Consider the following 21517-nt stretch of genomic DNA (forward strand, 5'->3'; position numbering starts at 1 on the left):
TATTTTTTTCTGTGTTCAGGTGAATTAAAAACAAAAATTAATGTTAAAATGTGGACTGAAAACATTTGGAATTATTTTTCTTCCAAGGATGACAAAAGTTTTATCTTTCCTAGCTCTACCTTTCATTAAATTTGTATTGAGTAGAACTAAGGAACATTCATCTAAACTCAGTTTTCATTGACAGAGCATTTAATTGGGCAAGAAGAGAGCTATCATAATGGTCAATAAGAGGAAAAAAAATAGAATTATGGACACCCATAACAAGTTCTGACACCTCTTAAGTGACATGTTAGTCAGAAATATACAGAAGCTTTTTGAAGATACTCAAAACTGACAGCAGTTTTTGTTGCTTTTGGCTACTAATTCAGTAGTTGCTAAGCACCGTTCAGTTGTCACGTACAAAAAATTCTCTACCCGAAGAGCTAAGAGATTTGGTCATCGAGTTCATTCAGAGCAGAAGTTGATTGATTTCTGAATACTGGGGGAATTGAGGCAAATGTGGATCATGCAGTAAAATAAAGCTGAGGTAGAAAATCAGTCCCAAATCTTGTTGAATGATGGAGCAGATTCAAAGGACCAGATGGCAACTCCTGGTCTTAGGGCAGCACAGTGATGCAGCTTATAGAGCTGTTGTCTGTGTGGAGTTTGCACATTCCCTGGTTTGGTACACTATTGGCCACTGTAAATTACTCCTAGTGTGTAGTAGAATGTGTGGGGAATTGATGGGAAAGTGGGGAAAATTGGTTGCAGGAAAATTAGTGAAGGAATGGGCTTACTCTGTGAGCCATTTGTAAACTTGATGGGATAACATAGCTGCTTTCTATGTCATAATGACTATTTGTTTCTCATTTATATTTCTTATTGGTTCTTGCATGTTGACCTGCATTGGTTTATTATTGTCACTTGTACAGTGAAAAACTTGTCTTGCATACCGTTCATACAGATCAATTCATTACACATTGAGGTAGTACAAGGTAAAAAAAAATACAGAATGCAGAATAAAGTGTAACAGCTGCAGAGAAAATGCAGTGCAGGCAGACAATAAGGTGCGAGGTCATAACGAGGTAGATTGTAAGGTGGAGAGTTCACTTTATCGTACTAGGGAACTGTTCAATAGTCTTATAACAGCAGGATATAAGCTGTCCTTGAGCCTAGTGGTACGTGCTTTCAGGCTTTTGTATCTTCTGTCCAACGGAAGAGGGGAGAAGAGAAAATGTCCGAGGTGAGTGGGGTCTTTGATTATGCTGGCTGCTTTACGAAGGCAGTGAGAAGTATAGTCAGTCCACGGAGGGGAGGTTGGTTTCCGTGATGTGCTGAGCTCTGTCCACAACTCTCTGCAGTTTCTTGCGGTCATGAGCAGAGCAGCTGCCGTACTAACCATGGATTTTATTCCCTCATTTATCCTAACTATCATATACAGAATATTATTGCCTGCTTTCTGCTACATTTTGTTTATTCATCTACTGTGTCTAGAGTTGTACCTATGTTACATCACTGATGGCTTGAATTTTGCAGTTTCACGCTACTCTAAAGACAAAAGTGTACTAGAATCATTGAATTGTAATGGAACAGTAAGAGTCCCCATTTGCCCTATTGAGCCTTAGCCAACTCCTACTAGAGCAATCTCATTGGTTGCCCCTTGCACTACTGTTTGCCTAATCGTAAATCTATGGTGTTTATAATACTTTTTTTATTGAATCATTATTCCATCTGAATTTAGACTAATCTTAACTCTTAAATCCCACTTTGCATCTTCTCTGGGATATTATTGGCTTTCTTAATGTGTGGGTAACCAGAAATGAACACTTTACCAGAGTTGAAGCTTAACCAGTATGTTTACAGGTTCATCAAAACTGAACCCTGGTATAGTTTATAATGAAATATTAGATGGATTTTAGTAGGTTGGCAAGATTAGACATCAGGTGCTCGGTGAGCAAGTTGGTAAGATATGAGATACTGCAGATTTGATTACTTCTACAGATGGCTTTCCCAGCTGCTTTACCAAAGTTATTCCCTAAACCAGCATCCATCTCTCTTGCCTCTCTTCAAACTATTTCATTTTATCCATGAAACCACTTAATGCTCCCTTTATCTGAGGACTATCCGGTATCCACTGGTCTTATTCATGCTGCCAAACACTTTAAATAGTTGCATGCATGCACTTTCTCAAACACTGTCATGCTTCTTATCACCCTTCCTTTCCAAAATTCCATAAAGTTGCCTCACAGATCCTCCTTTCCCTTGTGGAAATATTTCCTGAAATATATCTAATCGAAGCCACATATCCACTGTACTTTTATTGCATTAGTCTTAATTCCTGTGGCTTTAAATATGGCCGACTGTGCCATCATCTTCCATTTCTGTAATCAACTCTGGCAGTGTTCTTATTTGGCACCATTCATGCTTATCCAATCAGAGCTAAAGAAACTCGTCTACCTCCAAAATCTTCCAAGAATTGTGCAGCTAACCCCACTCCCATATTCTTTTCCCAGGGTCCTTCTCTGTTTTACCTTTCAAGTACTTGCCAGTTCCCTTTTGAACACATTGACTGAAACTGCTTCAAATATTCCTCTGGCTGTGCATTCTAAATTCTTAATATTTGCTGTTTTGTTTTGAAGATTTTTCTTGCCGTTTGATAAATTTGCTAGTCACCTTTTGCCCTTTCTCTTGATCTATGATTTTGGTCTCATCCTTGATTTTAAATACTTGTGTTGTATCTCCCAATCTCTTCCCCCAAAGTGTAACGTCTGTAACTGGACACAATATTCCAACTGCCAGTGTTTTTTATTTAATAAAGTTAGCTTGCATTTCCATTCCATGCCTCCAATTTATAAAGCCCCCAATCCAGTGTGCTATTTTTAAAAATTTCAACATCCCTATTATGTGATCCATGCACATATACCCCAAGATCTTTGTTCCTGTACCCTGACAATCTTCCCTCCACAGATTCTGTAATGTTAGAACACTTGACCTACATTCCTCCAAGATGAATCATAGTTTGCTCCACTAAAAGAAAGCCACCCTCTTTGGAGACAACCTGCTCTAACCATCAATTCCCTCTTTTCTGGCCATTGTTTCAAACTGAACCAGGCTTTTTGTCATGAGAATGTTGCCTGCATCCCAAAAAATAATTCTTTTTAAAATTACTCCAGTATGGCCTGTAATGTGTTCTCCTTCCTGATAAACTGCATGCCAGTTATCCCAATGTTTGCTGATAACGTTTGTTCCTGGACTCCCAACTCCTTTCTTTTAAAAAAAATTGTTTATGCTGAAATCCTTTAATGGGGATTGGGTGGAGAGGTAAACTTCAACTAGAGGATGAAAAGTAATGTAGTTGAATGGGTGAGCAGATAAGAGGCCTATTCTTTCCCTACTTCTTGTACATCCCTCTCTGTGATTATATCCAAACTTACCAGGGTGAATTTATCTTAAAAGTGTAAAAGGGATTTAATTGGATAACTGCCTTTTTCTTGTCATGAGGGAGTTCAGAACAAGTGGTTGTAATAAAATTATGGTTTATCCAGTAGAGAGTGAAATCTGAATGCTATTTCTGCATTCCCCTGAAATGGAAATCTGAAATCCTCCAAAAGACTACATGCTGGACAAATCAAGGCTAAAACATTTTTTTCTTGTTTGTTTTGCGGAATGGATTCATGGTGCATAAAACTGTATGACTCAATCAAACGTGACTTGGTAGAATGGAAGATCAGTTTCAAATGGCTGAGTACACTACTCCTGTTCCAAGTCCCATCAGTCTTCAAATTTTGCATTTTTTTTAAACTGGTATTTTGTACCCTTACTCTTCACCCCACCATTTGACAGTTAAGCCTGACCCTAACATTTAGAATTCTTACCATTTGCCTTTTCTCTGTTAAGTCACTTCAAAACTCCCTCACGTCTTAGTTTTGTTTTACTTAGTTTGGCCTTGTGTCTTTATTCTTCTGTTATCTTTAATGTCAAAGGCACCAGCTAAATGCAAGTTAATTTCTTTACATCTATTTTGTTTATTTTTTCTTGTTTTTTTTTTCAAATTTTAAATTAATTGGAAATTGCATACTAACCAGAGAAGATCTTCAGCTAATTGCTGAAGCATGCTAATAACTAATCATAGCTTAGATGGCTATTGGCCCTTAGAAAGCCGGAGAGCATTGAACCTCTGTTCCAGCTTCATATTGCTGTCCACTATCATAGAAATGTAAAGGTGCTATCTGGTAAAATCAAAGAATTGCCAGACTTCAGGCTGAAAATTTTAAGAAGGTGAAAGTTCCTGTCATCTGGATCTAACTTGCTTGACATATTCTGGATAGGAGAAAGGGGTAAAGGAAAGAAGGAAAAGTTTTGTAATCCAAATTGTTGCATGTAATGTACACAAAGAATATTTATTAATTATTACTTTATAGGGAAATGGGTAAAATTACCAAGTTCATTGAAGAGAAAAAGGGAAAGTTTGCAGAGTTTGATTTGCAAGATGTCAAAGTCCGTGAAAAGTTGAAGCATTCAAAAAGTAAAGAGAAGAAATTGCAGAAACAACTACAGAAAGATGTGGAGAAGGTAAAATATGCTCATTTAAATGTACATCTTGAGACTGTCACATGACTTGATTAATGTCAGTTGTGGGCAACATTCATCTGTACGTGACACATGTGATTAATCGTATCAGTTGTAGCTTCTCTGTATGCTTTAATGAAAGAATTTAAAAATGTAATACTAGATTAGTGTCACATCTTCGTTAGATCATATTTGGAACATTTCTGCACAGCCTTGTGCTATGGTTCACTTCTTTCAACTATTTACTCCTTTCCCTTTTGAAAAATGTACCAAAACTGATCAGAGATCAACTAAGCACCAGAGGCTCGATGTGTTGCTTGATTGTGTGCTTTTACTGCACAGTTATCAAAGCTGTTTCAGCTTTATATGTGGATGAGCACCACCATTGGATAAGTTATCATCCCGGTTGAATGGTTGTTTTACAGAAAACTTGGTACTGCACAGGAACAGGCCCTTCAGCCCATGATGTTTGCATCAAACACAATGCCAAATTCAAATAAATCTCATCTGCCTGCACATGATCCATATCTTTCCATTCCCTGCATATTCGTGTGTCTATCTAAAAGCCTCTTAAATGCCACTGTCGTCTGCTTCCACCTCTAGTCTGGTAGCTTGTTCCAGGCACCTACCACTCTGTGAAACATCTCTTTGGAATATTTTCCCCCTCTCACCTTAAATGCATGTCCTGTAATATTTGACATTTCTACTCTGGGGAGAAAAGATTCTGACCGTCCATCATGCTTCTCATAATTTTATGAACTTCTATCAGGTCTCCCCTCGGCCTCTGATGCTCCAAAGAAAACAACCCAAGTTTGTCCAACCTCTCCTTATAGCTCATGCCCTCCAATCCAGGCAGCATCCTGGTGTATCCTGTTTTTGCTGGTGTAATTTGCTAATGGCTAGGACAGCATCATTTTCCAGGTGTTATTAATTTCTCCTGAACTTTAGACACCCTGGAGGAAGTGGATGAACATCAGTGAATCTTCTTTGGGGATCTCTGCATTACTCCTCTAATTCTGAAATTGTTTGTATTATTTTAAGAAGTTGAAAAGGATACAAAAACCAAGGAATTCGGATGTAGCCATTTGCTTAATATTAAATGCAAAACAAGCTAGTTTATTTCTAAAATTGAATGCAAAGGTGAACATCTTATCTGATCTTGGTTATATTCTATTTGGAGCACTGAACAGCTCTGGTCACCTTTTATATATAATGATATGCAATGGTACTGGAATCGCAAGGGAAGGATGAACAGTCTGGGTCTCTTTTCTCTTGAAAAGAGAAGGCTGGGTGGTGACCTCACGGATGTTTGTAAAATTGAAATATTTAAATATATACAGAAGTATATTTAAGTATATACAGAAGACAATTTTAACAAGAGTATTTAGGACTCTTAGTTTAGGGTTGGGCAGATGGGGTTCAATGTGCTGACAGTAATAACACATTAAGATGCTGCTTTCCATTTCCTAAATCTACTTACCTGCAAATGCATCAGGTTGCATCTTCACAACTCAAGAATTGATGGCCAGTTTCATCATGTTAATCCATTTGTTAATGTTATCTTAATCAATTTAGAGTAATATTAACATGGGTTTGTAAGTTTAACTGTATTTGCATGTTCTCTGGGTTCTCTTGAACTTGCCATTAAAAGCAAGATTGGGAGGGACTGAAGAATTGACACTTTGTCTAAGTGCTTCTGTCAAAGGGGCTGTTTGAAGATTGGTTGGCAAAGGCTAACTTGGGACTGACTTATGAATTTTATAGGATAATGAATGATCCCCATCTGATTACTCTGAATTGTCACATCAGCGTAGATGCCATCTTTCCTTTGGATATTCTGATTGCCTTAATCCAGCTTTTAATCAAAATACTTTACTGTAGAGTGATGCACAATTAGTGGAATTTTTAATGAATAGCCATGCTTATTAATGCTACAAGTTTTGCTATATTTTTACTTTATCATAGTTGGATGCTTTGAAAAATGTACCCAATGATAGTGAAAAGGCCATCAGAGAGGCAACAGTTGGAAAAGAAAAGCTTGAACAAAATAAAATAAATGAGGAAGAGAAGCTGAGGAAAGTAATGGAGACTCTCAAACAAGAGACACGAGGGTTACAGGAAGAAAAAGAGGTGAGGTATAGTTTTAATTACTGCAATAAAAGATGAAAGAAGGCAAATAACATGCAATGCTTGAAGTTGAGGGGTGGAAAAGTGAATTTCACTAAAGTTGGCATATTTTCCTTTGTAATGCTTGAACAGTGACAGATAATACTATTTCAAAAGATATTTATTTTCATTAATACTGTTAATGGCTTGAGCACACGTGGAATTCATTTAAGTGAAACCTGCTGAAGTAAACATTGTTCAGTAACAGAAAGATGGCTTTCAACTGGAGACTTTATTTTTTAAACATGAGCTTACACAATACCGATATATAATTTTATTAATGTTTGTCATCCTAAGGTGCTTGTTTTTATTTATTTATATTACAGGTGAATGAGAAGGAGCTTATGGAATTGAGTAAAGCAGTGAATGAGGCTAGATCAAAAATGGATGTGGCTCAGTCAGAGCTAGATATCTACCTCAGTCGCCATAAATCTGCTTTGGGCCAACTCAACGAGTCTAAGGAAGCACTAGCGACCACTATTAGTACACTTAAAGAAAGGAAAGCAGCAATTAAAGAATTGGAAGCCAAAATTCCACAAAATGAACAAGAATTGCATAAGGTTAGATAAATAAGCTAATAATGATTTTGAAAGTTTTTTTTCTAGCAATCTCTATATTCAAATACATTTTTATGAGTAACATGCATTTATTTGTGAGTATTAGCATTTCCAAAAGTTTACATGGATACAGCATATAATCTAGTTGTTAAAAACAAAACAGTATACAAATTATTGCAGTTGTGTTTCTGGAGGATGCTGATTGATTATTTTGTATTGAGCAGCTTCATGTACCAATAGGAAGAACAAATTTTCCAAACTGATCTACCAAACTTGCTGTTAGAAACTTGAATATTTAAATCAAAACAATGATAGACATTCAAGAACTTAGTGTTAAATGTGCTATTAAAACAAAACATTTAAGTAATCCAGTACTTGTAGCTAGTTCAAAAATTTAAATTACTTGTATTAAGTATCCCCTCACTGCAATGAATGAAGTTGCTAAACATATTCAGCATATGGATTTGATGCCATAATTGCTGGGGAACTGCAGATGTTCCAGCTCTAGAATCAAGCTTTTGAGCTTAGTCTAACTTTGGATTTGGCAACAGGCAGCTCCTAATCACAAGAAATTGAATCACTTTTAGTCACCAACTCCACCTTGCCTGCTAACTGTCCCAGCAGTAGACTTGGCAACAGTTCCCAAGAATTGCTGGGACATCCTTAAAAGGAGTTATCTGTGATTGTTGTTTAATGGGAGTACATTGTAGAAGTCAGGGACCAGAGATAGGAATTGATTGTTTTTAATTCCACCCCCAACCCAACTGTCACACTGTCTATCTAATATTGGACCCTCCACAAAGAATCCAAAGCAAGGACTGTGATGAGGTAACTGCTTGATAGAAGTCTGGTACAGCATGAAGGTACAGTACTGGTGGACATAGGCTTCTTTCTACCTCCAGCTGCAATATTAAGAGCTGTTTGAAAGATTTGGCATAAGCACACTGAGTTGTAAGAGTTCTTTGAATCGCCATCCCTGTACATTGAATCACAGTGTCCCTCCCAGATTTTACTTTTGTCTAGATCTAGCAGATGTGCATGGATTTGTTGTTGCTGTGAAGTGTTCTGGTTTGTAGAGGCTGCACAGTGAGGAAATTTGTCCAGCTACCTGATCTTTGAGCAGGAAATGTTTGTCCTCTGAGAGCAAGGCATGAACAGATAGCCTTATCAAAAAAAGGCCTTTGTTCATTTCTCTGAGTGGCATGGAGTGTTGATTAGTATGTCTCTGAACATAGAGATTACCTCTTGACTTGGGGATCCACGGGGTCTAAGTGAATGACATTTGATAGGACAATTATTTGAATAAATCATTCTCATGAGTGAGGAGACCCAGTGTTTTTAAACAGAAAATATTAAAAAGCAAAATGTGGGAAATATTCAACAGGTCAGGTAGCATCTATGGAAAGACAAACAGTGTTAACGTTTCAGTTTGATGATCTTTCTTTGGGTTTGAGGTTTGGTCATTGACCTGAAATGTTAGTTCTGCTTTTTTTTTAATCCACATATTCTGACTGTTTCTAGAGTTTTCTGTTTTGAGATGTTGAGGTTGTTTGCACGGTGGAAAGGAACGTCAAAGCAGCAAAGTGGCAGCAACTAGATTGCATGTAAGGAGTGACTAAGAAATCAAGGACTTGTTTCTTGTCGGTGGCCCTAGGAAATGTGAAGTTTTTGTGAAGTTGGCCTGTGGTGAAGGGGTAGGATGAAGAAAGGAATGGGTAATGTCAAGGGAAAATCTAGAAAATACTTGATCTCTGTCTTGTTAATTGATTATTGGAGAAGGGATTACAATTTTAAGCTATTATGACTGAATTTAAAGTGGCTCTGCTAGTTTTTTAGGTTTACAACTTCCTGGCCCACTTAATAGCAGGAATCAGCTGTGCAGAAGTTTGTCTTTACAAAGTATATCCATCTTGTACACAGGTCCCAAACTTCCAGCTTATCAAGGAGCTAAAGCTCTTTCTTCCACATGGAATTGACGACCTTTATAGCAATGTTTTGATCCATTCTTTTTTAAGATCTTTGCTTTTTTTTTGGCAGACTGAGTTTAATACAGAACAAATTTTAAACTATGGTTCAGACCTTTATAGTGTACACCTATAGACACAAAAGCTTGGCCAGTTTGAGTTTAAACCATTAATTAATGAATTGGAAAATAATCAATAATGACAAAAGCAATACATGTATTTAATATTTCATTACATTTTATCCAAAAATTGATCTTTGTCTTTTTTGAGATATATAAGAAGTTTTTTGTAAGCCAATGCAAAGTGCAGTGAAACTATTCTATTGTGCAGTTGTTAATGGTGTTTTTCTGAAGAATTGGATTGCATACAATTTTATTTCTGCTAATGTCCATTTGTTTGTCTATTTCAGGGGTTTAAAGTTCAATAAGGTGGTATTTAAATATGAATTTGGCGATAATTTTGTCCTAAAAAAAATCACTCTGTATGAACTGAAAGCTTAGAGGGATTCACTCAGTTGTACATTTTTTTTAAATCCTTAATGAAATGTCAAAATTGTGCCTTCTCTCAGTTTAAGATTTAATAAAATCAGAGTGGATTACTTTGTAACCTTTCTAGGATGAAAAGGAGCTTGAAAAAATAATTCAGTCTGATGCTCAGATCCGGAATAGTGTTTACGAACTGCGGCAAAAGGTTGAAGAAGCAAAGAGCTCTTTAACAGTAAATCGTAGTCGGGGCAGAGTTTTGGAGGCTCTAATGCAGCAGAAGAACACTGGTAAAATCCTCGGAATCCATGGAAGACTGGTAAGGAGGATGTGTGAATTATATTACACTTGCACAGAAACCCTGAATTTCTTTTATGGTTGGCTTGCATTTTTGTTTAATTGTTTTTTTTATTATTCATGGAATGTTTGTATTTTAGGGTGACCTGGGTGCCATTGATGAAAAATACGATGTTGCTATCTCCTCCTGTTGTGGTGCCTTAGATAACATTGTTGTGGACACAATTGATAATGCTCAAGAGTGTGTTAAGTTCCTGAAGAAACACAATATTGGAGTTGCGACTTTTATTGCTTTAGATAAGGTACAATACACTTTAGAATTTAAATGTGTGTGGTTAAACTATTTATAACTATTATAACTATAGCAACATTTTTTAATATCTTCTCCAGATGAAAGTTTGGGAAAGAAGTACTGGTAAGATCCAAACTCCTGAAAACATTCCCCGTCTGTTTGATTTGGTTAAAATAAACGATCAGAGTATTCGACCAGCATTTTACTTTGCACTTCGTGACACACTTGTTGCCAAGGATCTAGAGCAAGCAACACGAGTTGCATTCCAGAAGGACAAGCGCTGGAGAGTGGTAACAATGCAAGGGCAGATAATCGAGCAGTCAGGTATGGCAGAACATTAAATAGCCAAACAAGATAACTTGTTGGTGTCATCTTTTGTACAGGTGTGCTGCGTGTATATTTTTGGCCCTCCACTTAATTGTATTGTCCCTTGATCCTGTCTGCTAATTCAAATAAATAGTTACGTTGAATGAAATTCCTTTAATAATTATGGGTGGGGATTCAAAAACCTAAAAAGTGGAATTTTTTTGATTCTTTTTAAATCTGAAGCTTTCTCCTTGTTGATGGGACAAATCTTCCTTTTCCCACCCAAAATCACTGCCACCATCTTCAATTGGGAGCTTGGCCTCTTGAACATTTGTGTGGCTACCCTTCCATTGCACTCAGCATCGGCACAGGCAAATCTGAAGGCTTTAAGAATTAGCCTATGAATCTGGGGAGAGAGTGATCGGCAAAGTTGCAGGTAGTCGCATCCATTGAATGTTTGACGTGTTTTGCCATTTATTGTGCCAATCTTGCTCAAAATTTTAAATGTTTTTACTTTTGGAATACCAAAAATGTACGTTCTAAATATAAATTTAAAACATGCATTTTTGAATACTGTGAACACTTCTCCTAGCTGCCATTGTCTCCCACATTTGAATGAGGACATCTGTGCTTGCACCAGATTTCAATCATTACAGTCTCGGCAGGTAGGCTTCTCGGTCATAGAGCTGGGAAGGTTGTAGAAGATCACATTGCCCGATTAGGCTCCATGAGGAGCAGAGCAGGAAGTGCCATTGTCACCTTGGGTTAATTCTAGTACTTCTGCAGAGTTACCCAGGTGTCAGGTAGAAAATCTATCTTGATATATTTAGGCATGTTCTCTATTTCAGATGATAAGACAACTAATTATGGAGAGAGACTGAGTAAGCTTGCTTCAAACAAGGCTGAGAATCTGATAGCAATGTATAAAATTGTGAGAGATGAAGATTGGGTAGGTGGTCATAATCCTTTTCCCATGGTAGGGGTATCAAAAAGAGGTTTAAGCTAAGAGGAAGGAGTTTTGAAGGGGATTTGAGGGGACAGTTTTTAACATGGAGAGTGGTTGATATCTGGAGTGTGCTGGCAGAGGACATTGTGGAATTTAGACAGACACATAACTAAGCAAGGCATAGAAGGGTACAGATATAATGTAGCAAATTGTATTAGTGTAGATGGGCAAAAGATTGGCATGGACGTGGTGGGCCAAAGAGACTTTTTCTGTGCTGTAATGCATGACTTTTAACTTCACATTGCAATTTCACATGTATTGACATTTGCATTGATGAGGAAAGTTTCCAGATTAGCCTACAGTCAAACTTACAATATTGCATGATTTTCTAAATCTCCCTAGTGGACATTAATAATTTGCTGCAGGGCTTTAGTTTATTTACATTTTAAGACTTCATAACCTTTGAAGTTGCACTGCAGTAGAATAATGTTATTGGACAGACAGTGTTCTTATTGAAGGGCAGAGAAGGTTTGAATGGTTTTATAACTTCAGAATGTTTAAAGAAAAACTTGCCCTTTTTAGAGATCCCTGTCTTCACTTGGGGGCAGTGGATTCGCTGGTAAGTCCAAAAAATGACCCATTATTGGGGATTTAACCCTGTTTTATATGGTTATTGTGATGCCTGTGAAATGGAGGCATTCTTGTCTGATGGCATTTGTGAGACAAAGATAAAATATTCCCCCATCTTCCGTCGATCAAGTAATCGCTACATTGTGGAATTGCCTTACAATTAATTTTTCTGACCCACTGCCAAAGCAGGTTTTCGGAGATCTACCTACTGATCCTTTTATATGCCTGTCAAAGAAACTGTAGCAATCTATATTTTGCTCTCCTGCCATGCTTTTTGTCTGTATAAATCACATTGTAATATTTCCTTTCTGAATCTCCGCCAACTGTCTTGTGGGATTTCTTGTCTGCAGTGTTTTGCATGAAATGTAAACTAATAACCTGGTAATCGTCACAAATAAGATTGCTTTCATTTTCCTTGTAACAGTGAGCACCTTGGAAGTATGGGGGAGCCTTGTACTCCTGGGGATCTTATTTATGTGTTGCATGAAATAATCAGTTGAGGCATTTGTAAATTAATCACCTTTTATATTTTTGCAGAGTTGGCATTACAACCAGGTGGCTTTCCTTTTGGGAGCACCCAGTTGGCCATTGTGTCATCTGATACAATAGGTTTCTGTGCAACTATATCATTTTGTAACATGCTGAGGCAGATGTCATCACTGCTGATTTCTTATTTGAAATTATTGGATATAGGATCTAAACTATCTGAGAAGGGTGGTTGAATGAGTGCTCAATATAGGGTGGAGCATATTATTAGAGATTCATATCACCCTGATCAGCATTCACCTACAATATTTGTTCAGTTCTTTCTTCAATTTGAGATCTTTGGATTGAAGAGACAAGGGAGTGGATCAGTGGAGTACTGCTTGTGGGATCAGTGACTACCTGTGTACTTTATTTAATGGATGGGAGGGCATGGACTACAAAGGCCAACAAACAGCTGAAATGTTAACCAGCTTCCTACAAACACAAGACAATATTTTTTAAAATTCAGAACTTATTTAAACTCAGTCAGGATTTGAACTAAATCTGATACAACATACTTTTGTTTCAAGTACATACAGTAATTGTGTGCCTTCTGATAAATGTTCCCTGCTTCCATGGAGAGCCTAACCATTTTATTACACAAGTAACTACCAGGGCAATGCCTGTGGGATATTAACCAAACCCTAATGCATGTTGATTTTTAAAAAAAAGGCATTTGAATGATCTATTGTCTTAACTCCAACTACTTCAGGTACCATGACAGGTGGAGGGGGAAAAGTGATGAAGGGAAGAATGGGATCTTCATTAGCAGTTGAAACGACTCCAGAGGAGGTAAGTCAACGTCCAATTTTTCAGTTGTCCGATGTTTCATGTTGAGAGGGTGGGCAATGAACTTGTACCTTCTTGGTGATTGTAAGCAGCAATTAGGGGTTGTAGATATGTAAGCCCATGATAGCATTCCTGTCTAGTCATCTAGCTTGATAACTTTTCAAAACCAATTTCTTAAGTATTCCTTGCGGTTAAAACCATTCTTCCCTTTTGTTTAGCTTAACCAAAATTCAAATAGAGTAAGTTAGAAAAATTGTATTTTATGGAGTTTTTTTTACATTTTTCCCCATAACTTAATGGCTCAGAGATGATTATCTTATGGATTCAAGCAGCCTTTTGTGGGTCTGAGCAAATGATACAAACTAAGACTTTAGTACAGTATGGAGGCAATGCTTTGTTGTCAGATGAATGCTTGGTTGAATGCCTTTTGCATAAATCCTTCTGCCAAGACTCGATTGCCGACTTGGGTGGATGTTAGAGGCCCTTATGGTATTATTCAAAGAAGAATTTGGTATCTCTGCTGCTGTCCTGTGCATTATTATCCCTTAACTAACACCTCTAAACATTTGATCTGGCTATTGGTACCCTGGGTCATCCTGATGCTATGAAAAATGCAATATCAGTGCAAATCCATTCCTTGTTCTCCACAGAAGTATGTGCCATATCTCAAATGAAGCGGTACTTTCTGTTTGTTTGGTTTAGAATTATCTCTTTGTCCCATACTGTCAATTTTAATTGTAATGTAGAACTCCTCCCATTGTACAATAAGAACACAAGGAAAGAAGAGCAGGCATAGGCCACCTAGCTCCTCAAGTCTGCACCACTATTCAATGTGATCATGGCTGATCTACCCCAGATGTCGTCAACTCTTTGTCAGATTGTCATGGCTCTCATTCTACCTGTCTTTCAAAAATTTATCTCCACCAAATATTTCTTATGAGTAGCCTCCACAACTCTCCAAGATAGAGAATTCCAGAGATTTGCCATCATCTGCAAAAAGAAGTTTCTACAGAAGTTAGTTTTCAAATGACAAGCCCCCAATCTTGAAACTGCCCTTGTATTACTTTCCCACTAAAAGCAGTCCCCGGGTTACAACAGGGTTCCATTCCTCAGAATTGTTCATAAGTCAGAAATGAACATAAACAGTGTGTGGGGCAGGATCACAGAAATAACTGTGATGGGAGAGCGAACAGGTGTGGGAAAAGTGGCCACCAGCTAGCCTCACTGACCGAGTGAGTGAGTATGCTCTGTGCTCCCGACTCTTCTCGGCTTGACCCGACCCCCAATTGTTGAGGATTGGTGGAGGAGGGAGGGGAAGGCTCATAGAAATGCCCTCATCCCACCTTGCAGAAGGTACCTACAGCCCTGCAACAGCTGGCAAATTCATATTTCCTAAGTGCTCATTTGTATGCATGGGGTGTCCAAAAGTCAGGCATTCGTAACCCAGGGAGGACCTGTAGTGAGAACAAATGCCTCCTTAAGATTTTGTTTCATAAAAAATAGCCTGTAAACTCCAAATACAGCCCCAACCTGTTTAGCCAGTCCTGGATAAGACAATCCTCTCATCCCAGAAGTTAGCCTGGTGAAACTCCTTCAGACTGACTCCAGTCCTGCTATTATCGTTTCTTGGGTAAGGGACCAAAACTGTGCAGTACTGAAAGTGTGGCCTCGTCAACACCCTGTGCAATAGTAACAAAAGTTCCCTATTTCTAAACTCCAACCCTTTTGCATTAAAGGCCAATTTAACATTTGCCCCCTCTTAACTACTTGCTGCACCTACCCGCTAACTTTTTGACATTCGTGAACAAGAATGCCTTGATCTCTCTGTATTTCACTCAATTGTTGGCTCTTTCCATTTAGATAATCTGCCTTTTGATTCCTCTTACCAAAATACATGACTTCACACTTTCTCACATTAAACTCCATTTGCCAAGTTTTCGCCTATTCATTCATCTGTCCAAATTGTGTTGCAGAGTCATAACATCTTCATAGTTTAAGCTTCCACCTTTGGCCCCCTCATTCAGGTCACTAATAGAAATAGTTAATATTTGAGGGCCCAGAACTGATCCCTGGGGTGCTCCACCAGTTGCATCCTTCCAACCTGAAAATGATCCATTTATTTCATCCCTGTTTTCTATGTGATAACAAATTTTCACTTCCTCCAATACCATGAGCTCTTAACTTGTGTACCAGCCCTTTATGTGGTACCTTATCAAATGCCTTTCCAATGTCCAAATACACCATGTCTGCAGGTTTCTCCTCTGTCGATTGCGCTTGCTACATCCTCAAAGAATTTGAGCAAATTTGTCAAACGTTATTTGCCTTTCATGAAACCATGTTGGCTTAGCTTGATTAGATTCATCTTTCTTAAATGATTGGCCATTTCTTCTTTGATTATTGCCTCTAGCATCGTGCCAACAATAGATGTTAAACTAATTGAACTATATTTTCCTGCCTTTTGTCATCCTCCCTTCTTGCACAAGGGAGGCACATTTCTGTTTTCCAATCCACTTGCAACTTCCTGGAATTTGGTAAGTTTTGGAAAACTTCAACTAATATGTCCACTATCCTTGCAACTGCTTTCTTCAAAACCCTCAAGTGCAGGTCATTGGGTCCTGTTGCCATATCTTCGTTTAGTCCCATGTTTTCTTTTAACTAATATTGTCCCTTGTGATTGGGTTTTTTTTAACAAGTTCTTCCATACTATTGTAAACTAGCCCATCTGTTATCATCAGCATATTTGCACTGTCCTCCATGATGAAGACTAATGCAAATAAGTCCATTTACCTTATCTGCTGAATTTTTGTTTCCCGATATTAATCCTGTAGACTCATTCTCTAGCACCAGTCTGAGCCATTCTTTGTTTTTTATTTGATATCCTGGGAAACCTTCACTGTTTGTTTTGAAATTACATGCAAGCTTACTTTCAAAATCAATTTTCACCTTTCAGCTTTTCAGTCTTTTGCTGCTGATTCCTGAAATGGTCTGCCATTAGCCCTTGCTACTTCGTATGCACTACTTTTCAATTTAACATTATCCTTGATTTCCTTTGTTAACCATGGATGATTCCTCTTTCTCATGGAATCCCTCTTTCTAATTGGGATTAATTTCAGCTGAGCTTTATGAAGTAGCTGTTTAAATATATGCCACTGCTCATCTCCTGACCTATCTTATAGCTTGTTCACTCCAGACAACTCCACCTTCATGCCATTGTAATTGCCCTTATTTAAATCCAAGACACTGATTCTGGACGTGGTGTGTTCACCTTCAAACTATATCTGAAATTCGACCATATTGTGGTTGCTACTTCAGGGATCCTTGGCCAAAAAATCCTCCCACATTTTGCATGATCAAATCTGAAATAGACTGTTCCTGGGTAGAATCTGTAATATGCTCCTCTGAGAAGCGATCCCCAACACACTCCACAAATTTTTCTTTTACAATATCATGACCAGGTTTCTTTGTCCAATCAATATGCAAATTAAAATTTCCATGGATAAATGCAGTTCTGTTCATACATGCCTTTTAATATTGCCCCATTGTCAATTTTTGTCTGGCTCAGGTGATAATCCAAGGTGTCACCCTTGTGGTTCTTTTCAATTTGGCCTTTTTCATAATCCTGCAGCAGAGCCTCCTTCCGAGCCCTACCTATGTCATTAGTGCCTACGTGGACCATAATAATTGAATCCTCCCACTTCAATTTCTTTTCCATCCCAGAAGAGACGTCCTTAATCTTGGCACTAGACAGGCAGCACTGTCTTCAAGACTCTTTGTCTGTGCTGCAGAGAATGGTGTCTGTGCTCCTAGTTATGCTATCCCCTATACTATTTCTTTTTTCTCCCTCCACTTGAATAGCCCGTGTCGTGGTGCCGTAAATATATTGCACATCCTCTCTGTGGCCCCCACCCTTGTCCACACAAGAAGCAAGAAATTTGTACCTGTTAAACAAGGGCAAGAGCTGAGGCTCCTCCAGGACTACCTCCAAATTCCTCTACCTGCCCCATTTCGAATCACACCACCCTATCCCTGACCATTCACCAAATTCAAAGCATTTAATTGAAGGGGTGTCACTGCCTCCTAGAAAACCATCCAGGTATTTTTTTCTTCCTCCCTGATGTATCAGTCTTAAGCTCTGATTCTAGCTCAACAACCCTGAGCCGAAGTTCCTTGAACAGCCAACAATTGCTGTAGATTTGGTCACTGTTAACCACAATGGGGTCCACCAGTTTCTGCATTTGAAACTACAACATATCACCTGCTGTTATAATCAATTAGTTGGATTAATTAGTTTGGATTGAATTTCACCACTTTAAAAGTGCACTCCTTGCCCACGCTAATATGTCCTGTTTTAAATCTCTTGGCCAATCAGACAAGTACCATCAAGTACCATTACTTACCTGTTGCCTAAAATTTACTCTGAATTGCCACACCTTAAAACTTGATGTATTATCATTCATGCAAATCTCCTTTCAGATATCTTTTCAGTATTCTATGGTACATATAATCCATCCCATGAGATTTTTGCTGTGAGCCAGTCTAGAACCTTAGTATACAGTATAGCTTCAATTATTTTTGGCTTTTTAAAACAAAATTTCTAGTAATCCAAAATAAGCATTTCATGGAAAATGGCATAGGATATCTAATTTGCTGATCTAAAATTTTGAAGCTGTTGATTTTTCAGGATGTTTGCCCCTAACCATTATTCAATGCATTTCTGTATTATATATTTACCTTAACAAAGTCTTTCTTCTGGGTGTTGCCAATATTTTAGAATTGTCTCAGCATCTCCCAAAACTAATGTTGCTTTGAACAATCTGGGAAAAAAATCAGTCAACCTTTCATTTACTTTGAACTCCTTAGTGTACTAATTTTGAAAAATATTGAAGATAATACAGATTCCACCATGTGCCTTTAATACAGTTGGTAGTCATGTGGTTAGATCTCAATACACCCAGGATGGCAGTCTATTTTTTAATCCCATCAATAGCCACATCTCTGCAGCTTCAACTGCAAACTTGTTTTGCTATTTACAGACCCAGCTATAATGTAAAGCTACTTGCACTCCCCTGGATTCCAATAGTAACTAGCCAACCAAATTCGGTAGAAATCATCTAAAGTGAACCACAGTCAATTTTGTGGCATTTTAATAGTACCTGTTTCCTTGAACTGTTGCAAATTTCCATCAGTTGTTTTTGCAACAGGACCTTGGTGGATTTTTTGTGTTTTTTTAAAAAAAACTAGTGACCATCAATTAAGTACTTTAGTTCTTGTCTGAGTACTTAAGGCAGCTCAATTTAAAGATATTTTTAACCAAAATAGATGGAAAAAATGGAGACTAAATTGCATAAGGACTTAGCAATGGCACAAAAATATCAAGAACAGAAAAGTCATTTGGAAGAAAAAGTGGTTAAGATGCAGCAGAGCATCAGGGAGATGAAAAACATGTTGGAAAAATACACAGCAAGTATTCAGGTTTGTAATTTAAATATTATTTTTATGATATTTGTCAAATATGGTTCCATTTTACAGTGCCATTGGATCAACTATTTTAATACACAACTTCTAATGTGGAATCTGATATCATGTTGCCACTATGCATACTATTTACATTGGATTGCTAATATATATAAAACAAACAATGAGAGGTTACATGTTGGCCTCTTTTTAAAAAAAACATTGGGTTGAAATTGGTCACTGAATTCAGTTAAGTAAACTTACACTGGAATTCATCTTCTGTTTTAAGAAGACCAGTTTATATGCACTCTAGTAGTAGTAGTATATTATGCTGTGCAATGCTGCTAAGTTTATTGAATAAGATAATTTCAACAATAGATTGCATTTGTGCAGCGCCTTTAAATTAGAAAACTTCTGCATGGTTCTTTTGTGGAAAGAATCCAAATGACAACTGAAATAGCTTCTGAGGTCTACTCGTACATGCACTTAAATCCCGAACTCCTTAATGGGTCCTTGCCACTGTTGTTCTGGCCACGCTGTAACTGTGGACTAATTTACATGTATTTGTTTACAGAACAATTAAGTGTTTTCTAGTACATTTTTCTTCCTACAATTCTTAACACATTTTAAATATTAACATTATATTAAAAGTTAGTATTTATCATTTATAGTATAATTTTTTTATATAGGTTGAATATTTTTCAGTGTTTGAATGTCAATTGTATTCAGACATTACAAACTTTTTGATAGCCTATAAGCCTGGAGCTGTGACCTTTTTTTCTGAGGGGTGATGGTGGGGCTGGATGATGGCTTGCCCTTTGTTCCAGTGATTTAATATACCAACTGCAAGTTTGGTGGGGAAGCTTTCAAGTTGGTCACTGCAGACTTTTTGACTGATATTTTAATTTTGCATCTGTGATGGTACATCCCCAAGGAATTTGATATCCAACCACGTAAAACATCTAACAATGTCATTGTTTGGGGAAGAAACATGATGCAACTATATTTCTAAGGAGGAGTCCACCTCCATGGTTATTAAACTGAGGCATCGATATGCCTTATTCCAGATCTATACTCATAACTTACTGGCACTTCCAACATCAGTCTATGTGGGTGTCTGGAATAAATTGTACTATATTCTAACAGGGTAAATGCAGGGCCTAAGTGGCGCATCAAAAATCTAATCTCTAAAAAATAGTCATATCTGCAAAACTCTGCTGCTTAGAATCGATCATTAATGTTCCATAGCCCCTGTCCGTACACCCTACTACTATATCTACAATGTTATCCCAAGCAATGCATAACAAAATATGCTAATTAAAAGAATCATTGTGATTTTAGCAAGTTGTGTGGGAATTGGCTTTCATCCCTGGGAAAACTGTGTTCAAGATGCTGTCATTTGGTGAATGATTAGTTAAACAATGAGAAATTTGTTTATATTAGGGTCTGGCTGAACAGGAAGTCCACTTGACAATTCAGGTGAAGGACTTTGAAGCAAATGTGATGGCGGCAGTTCCTGATCAGAATAAACAGAGAGATCTACAGAAGATACTGGACACCTACAAGAAAGGTCAGCTTGTGTTTATTGTTATGCATCTCTTCCTTTATTTGGAGCTTTACCTAACAATATATTCTCTTTCTTGGAACTTGGAGAACTGAAAGTCTCTGCTTGGTAAAATGTACTCTGTTGATAAGTAACATTATTTAAGTAAACATCTCTACAGCCGCTTGTGATTTTTTTAATATATATATATATATATATTCTTGTGTAAATGTCATCTGAAATTGCACTCAACTAGGCCCTTTACCAAAAATATGTAATTCTTCTCAGATATAATTTTCTTTAACTTGTGCATGATTGAAATGTTAAAGTTCTTAAAAGAAACAATACTACTGTACCTTAGTATACAGCTTCATGATAGTTCATTTCAATACAACATCAACTACACACTGCAAGAGTTATCCGCTGATCTAGTGAATGACTGGACAGACCAGTGGTGCACAACTATTTTTGTTACTGGGGGAGGACAATTGATTAACTTCTTGGGGTCATCACATGAGCATGGACATCCTGAACAGCCTGAGAGATCTTCACCATTGCCATTCCAAGTACACTGTAATATCTGGGCTACAGATGTAGTCCTGTGGTGGAGCATCCACTTCCTGCATTTTCCCAGCAAGAATCTAGTGCAGCTTCAGTGACTTCCATTTATATATGGAGAAGAACAGCTTTGGAGACTTAAGTCGCCACTACAGTCACGTGCATTTGGGGAGCTCATGGCATACTAAGGCAGGCCAGATGTTTCACTCTCCCAGACAGTTTTATTTGTTCACTTATGGTTACCATATTTAACATGCTTCTGTTTTGTTGGAGCAATTATGCCTTCTATTGCAGGGCTTGGTTGCAATGATTGGAAATTTATCTTTGTAAATTTGATACACAGTGATGTGATTCTGGATCGAGAATGCTGCAGTCTGTTGAAAAGGAATCTGAAGATTTGGGTTGCAATATTTTGTGTCTTGTCTTCCCCAGGAATGTACAACTGCCAAATTTTGAAGTT

General features: G+C 37.6%; 1 protein-coding gene across 1 annotated transcript in view; it reads left to right on the plus strand.

Moving 5' to 3' along the window:
* Positions 1–21517, plus strand: part of smc4 (structural maintenance of chromosomes 4) — a 55540-nt gene that overhangs the window by 15913 nt on the left and 18110 nt on the right. The window contains 9 exon segments of the mRNA XM_052017256.1: positions 4401–4551; positions 6514–6678; positions 7041–7274; positions 9851–10036; positions 10155–10316; positions 10405–10630; positions 13426–13505; positions 18822–18974; positions 20400–20526. Coding sequence (XP_051873216.1) covers positions 4401–4551; positions 6514–6678; positions 7041–7274; positions 9851–10036; positions 10155–10316; positions 10405–10630; positions 13426–13505; positions 18822–18974; positions 20400–20526 — 1484 coding nt within the window.

Source organism: Pristis pectinata, chromosome 6, assembly GCF_009764475.1.
Source record: "Pristis pectinata isolate sPriPec2 chromosome 6, sPriPec2.1.pri, whole genome shotgun sequence".
NCBI lineage: Eukaryota > Metazoa > Chordata > Chondrichthyes > Rhinopristiformes > Pristidae > Pristis > Pristis pectinata.